Genomic DNA, 5,131 nt, shown 5'->3' on the forward strand with positions numbered 1-5,131 from the left:
GATCGACGGATCAGACACAGTAAATATAATTATGAGGAAACGACAATACCCAGTTACATTTTCTAATGTAAAGTTTTTATCTTTTAATCACAATACAATTAATCTACTGCTGTGAATACTTTATAACGATGTGCCTCTGATACAATGTTGGTTGTATCAGAATATATATTAACACCTATTTGTCTTTGGACACTTACTGTCGTGAATGTTGTCTTTGAGAAAATGATCTCATGAAATAAAATAAAGAGAAACTAGATATCGCATTGTAATGTTTTTATGTGACGCATCGTTTGTGATAAACGGACTGCTGCGATAGGTGTTACATACATGTAAGTAATATTTTTTTTCATAAATTGTATACATGATACTTCGTGGAATAATGGAAGCATCCAGGTCAGTAGTCACCAAGGTCATTGCTTTATATATGATATTTTATTAAGTAACTGAACATATTAAAGCAGATCATGTCAGTCACTGCATAAATATTAAACGTCAAGGCCAGAGAAGGCCAGTCTCGATTATACCACAAGAAGATTCCATTTGGCGTAAAAAGCAATATAGGGGTGATACTTATATGAATGGCTCACTGACAATCAGTAATGACACCAGGTGTTTGAGAAAAGGGAAAGCATGTCATGCCCTACCAGTAGCAGCCGCCACTAAAACAACTTGCATTAAAAGTACTTTTTCGTTGTTTAAAGGAATCTGATTCCAGGTAAATCGTTACGTTACGCTACTCGCCTTCCACTTTACATTTTCCCAAAACCATTTACCCATAACACGTGTAGCATAACAGACAAATGTACAATGCTGTCTATACTGTTCTTGTTTTGAAGCCAGTAAGTGATATCTCTTCTATGTAATGGCTGCCTGTAAATAATCAGGAATACCAGTGTCCGCTTTGATGGTCAACGAGCAAAATTGTCGGGGTACGATGAAACGGGGTAAATATAAAATGTCAAAGCCAGAGAATAATCAGTCTCGATTATCAGCCGAAACAGATTCCATTGGCCGTAAAAGGCAAAATGGTGAACATTATAAGAATGGATCCCTGAAAATCAGTGATGGCACCGCTAAATGATGGCATCGCTAAAAGGGTAAACATGCCCCGCTCTACCGCAAGCACAATTTGATGAAGCAAGTTTGTGTTTGTTTCTTGACAGTACTCCTGCCACACGACGGCAACCTGTACATTAGCCACGTTATACATTCACAATATACTCGTTATGGTAGGCCACCTACATTGGTACTGGGGAACTACTCTGTCCTAGAGTCCCTACCAATCTCTTCTTTTCTTCCAATATGGCTCTTGCTTATTGTTCGTGTTTATTTACTCAGCGCACTTCTGTCTATAGCCTGTCAAGCTGGCGTGTAATACAAATGCAATTTCCGTTCCATTGCTTGGTGAAGCCTATCCCGTCAAAACTGTTAATGCAATTTAATTCATTTTTATGAACAAAGAAAATAAATATATTGTAAGGTCATGTACTTAATTATATAAATCGACAAAACCCTTTCCATATCCAATAGAAATCTTTGCATAAAGCAGAGTCGATTGTACGATTCAGAATATATAATGAGCATGTGTTTATGAATCAGTATCAAAAGTAATGATACCAGGTGTTTGCGAAAAGGTGAGCGTATCCTGCCCCACAGGTGGCACCCGTCACAAACACATGCAAAGGCAAGTCATCTGATCACCTGAAAAAATCACGGTAACATGTGGTACAAGTGTAAATTGGGAATTGCATCGGACATCATTTTGACCATTTTTGACGTTGTAGAATTGACTCACAAAATTACAATTTTGAAGGAGAATTCTTATTTTATAACGGATTTCGGAACATATGTCCCTCCGGGTTGTAAACAAAAGTCACAATGCCTCCCTTACAAATGTTCTAAAGGTTATACATCTGCCTAATACTGTTAGTGTCCCTTTTACTATAACATCTTTTTTTCATCATGGCCTTGAGTGCAGATTATGAACATGATAACTCACTGGATCTTCAGTATTGCCAAATCGACTTATGTTTTGAGTTCAAAAGTAGATAAGTATTAGCACATGAGGTTATGCTTTGAGAGAGACTCATTCTATTAGTGTCACTTTATTACGAAGTCATTGTTTTATTTTCATCCTCGCCTGGAGTGTAGATTGTAAATAATAATGATAACTAGCTGGATCTGGAGTAGGTCTTAGCAAGTCATGCCCAGCTTTAGGAGAGACTCATTCTCCATGAAAACGTTCAAAAGTAGATTTTCTTTTCTAGCGCCATTCTCTCCATGTCATCCACCAGTCCGGCAAACCTCTTCAAATCTAACTCTTTGCACTTGACAAACCAGCTAACAAACTCCTCTCCCAATGCTTTCACCAGGTCTGTATCAGCTTCGAGATCCTTTAAAGCCTCGTCGAGGGTATAGGGAAGAGCTTTGCCCTCTTTCAAACTCGCCGCAGGTGGGCATACCAGCTTGTTCTTGACCCCATCCAAGCCGGCAGCAATTGTGGCCGCCATGACAATGTAGGGGTTGCTTCTTCCGCTCGGCATCCTGTTCTCCAGGTAGGTTGCTGAAGGTCCGTGGTTCTTGACACGGAGAGAGGCCTCGCGGTCTTCAATGCCCCAGAAGATACTTCCTGGAGACCAAGGCTGGTGAAGTCTCCTGTAGCAGTTGATTGTGGGTGAAGTCAAAGCAGTCAGTGCCTTGCTGTGTTTCAGGATCCCTGCAATCCACTGTTTTGCAGTTGTTGATAACCCATCACTGGCCATTTGGTCATAGAAGGTATTTTCCCCTGTATCTTTGGAGAGCAATGAAAAGTTGTAATGGGCCCCACATCCAGTTTCCTCCAGATCCAGCTTGGACATAAAAGTGGCCATCAGGCCATTCAAATCAGCCATCTCCAGTAGGCCTTGTTTTAGCTTGACTGTTGAATCAGCTCCTTCTATGCCATATTGCGGTTTCATCACAGCTTCAAACATACCTGGCGCGTATTCAGAATGGATTTTATCAATATCAACGCCTGCTTTGAACAAATCTCCGTCAAACTTGAACAGCAGTGGCCCATTTTTGTTTTGATTCCTGTGACACATGATGTCCTTTCCATTAAATATTGGTTTCATTGTATCAGCATGGAGCAGAAAATATTCTATTTCAAATCCAGAATATAAATTTAGGCCGAGTTTATCTAGACGTTTGATCTGTTGCCTCAGAACGTACCTAGGGCAGGCTTCCTGAGGAGAGTTGTCGGTCTTCCATTGGGATTCACACAAAATTTCAGCGACCTTGGCTTTGCCATCTCCTCCCCACGGAATCAGTCTAAGTGTATCAAGGTCGGGCACAATGGTTATATTCCCATAGTGATACACTTTCTTATGGGGTATTGCAACCACTTCAGATTCAAGGCTGAATATCAGAAAACCGGCAAGTATATGCATTAGGATTAACAGTTACCTTGACTGTTGACTTCATTGAACCAAAGTTCTTCATCCTTTTAGCTCACTTAGTTAGCATTTAAGCATTAAGATTCAGAAACAATACCCTTGATATTGTGCTTCGAAAAAGAAATCCATTAGATTACAGCTCAGTTTGATTCACAATCGTAATCATTTTCTGTCCCAGTATGCCACTTCCTTTTTCAGAAAACGACTTCAATTTGTCGGACCTTTCAACCAGACAATCTAGTTTTCATTGTTTCGAGCTCAGTCTGCTATAATGTTATTAATACTTCCGGTCTTGATCAGCTAATGCCCGTTTTCAGAAAACACATTTTTTACATTAAAACCTTGAACCAGGTAATCACATTGTTCCAACTCAAATTATGTCACTTCCGATTTCAGAAAAAAAGTTCCTTAAGCATCAGAACTTTAAACTATGTCACACGCGTTTTTGTAAAAGAGGCCTACTGCATAAACATTTAAACTGAAAGTCCCATTACTGTTATAACTGCGCAATATGTTTTATGGTAAAAATGTGATTACATCTCCCGGGTTTTAAGTACTTCCCTTAATGTTTCATAAAAATAACGCTTATGTATGTAGAGACGCAAACAAAAATGTTAAATTTTTCACACACAATGAGCAAGATTGGTAATGTCTCCTAGAAAGTGTATGGTACTTCTTATTTATGTGTTGTCACTTCCGCTTTTAATTACCTGCCCTCGTTCGTTTGCATTGTGGCCTTGGATGGTTTCAGGCGTCTTGTACTCGACAATCTTAATAAACAGAAAACCCTTGACCAGAATCCCACCAATGGCTACTGGGTGTTATTACATACGTCAGTGTGAAAGACTGAATTTTCTGAAGTTGAGAAAAGTTATATTTCACTGCAGTGACCATAACACTTGATATTTTACTGCAGTGACCATACCACTTGATATTTCACTGCGTGAACATAACACCGTTCGTTTCGCAAAGCGCCATTTTGTTACTAGACCAGGGTGTATTCTTTCGCAACAGCGGTCAAGAATATTTTTTGTTAAAGTTGATTTTGTATATAATCATATCGTAATGTATGATACAGAATGTTCGTGACCCTAATTATTTTTTCATTATTTAGTTTATATTTTTAAAGATTTTACAACAATAAAGTACTTTATAAGTCGCAAATACAAGGGGTGGTGAACCGTCCCGGTGTGTCAGGTAGGGAGAATTTACGTTTCAAGGTTTAACATTTGTAATGAAATATTTAATTTTCCGGTTTATTTCACTCTACACTTGAAGTATCCTTTATATCGCTATAACAGGGAATCCGGAAAATTAAGCATCAATTGAGATGTGTCGGGTATGCAGAGATGTTTTGGAAAATAAGTAAGTATTATTATGGATAAGTTCAGAGAAGAACCGATTTCAAACCCTTATTCTGTAAGACGTCCAAAAAAAGAGATGACGTGTATGATTTTACAGCTATTGAATGGTTAGTTATAGGGTTTAATAGGGTAAGCTATGTATTGAATGACTTTATTTTCTAACTATTAGCCCAAAGTCTTGAAACATATACGTCTGGTCGTTTTGTATGCACAAAATATTTAAAGTCTACATTAACAGAAAACATTTAATACACGGTTATAACGAACTCAAAGGGACCACTAATTTTAGTTCGTAATAACCGTAGTTCGTTATAAGCATATATACAGCATACA

General features: G+C 38.4%; 1 protein-coding gene across 1 annotated transcript; it reads right to left on the reverse strand.

The window, feature by feature from the left end:
* Positions 1 to 213: 213 nt before the first annotated feature.
* Positions 214 to 2,972, reverse strand: LOC139468744 (lengsin-like). The gene has a single exon (XM_071250871.1). It carries the CDS (start codon positions 2,970 to 2,972, stop codon positions 2,244 to 2,246), a length of 729 nt encoding a protein of 242 aa, XP_071106972.1. The 3' UTR covers positions 214 to 2,243.
* Between the last annotated feature and the right edge of the window lie 2,159 nt (positions 2,973 to 5,131).

This window comes from Haliotis cracherodii, unplaced genomic scaffold (assembly GCF_022045235.1).
Source record: "Haliotis cracherodii isolate W230 unplaced genomic scaffold, xgHalCrac1.p SCAF_2, whole genome shotgun sequence".
Classification (NCBI taxonomy): Eukaryota; Metazoa; Mollusca; class Gastropoda; order Lepetellida; family Haliotidae; genus Haliotis; species Haliotis cracherodii.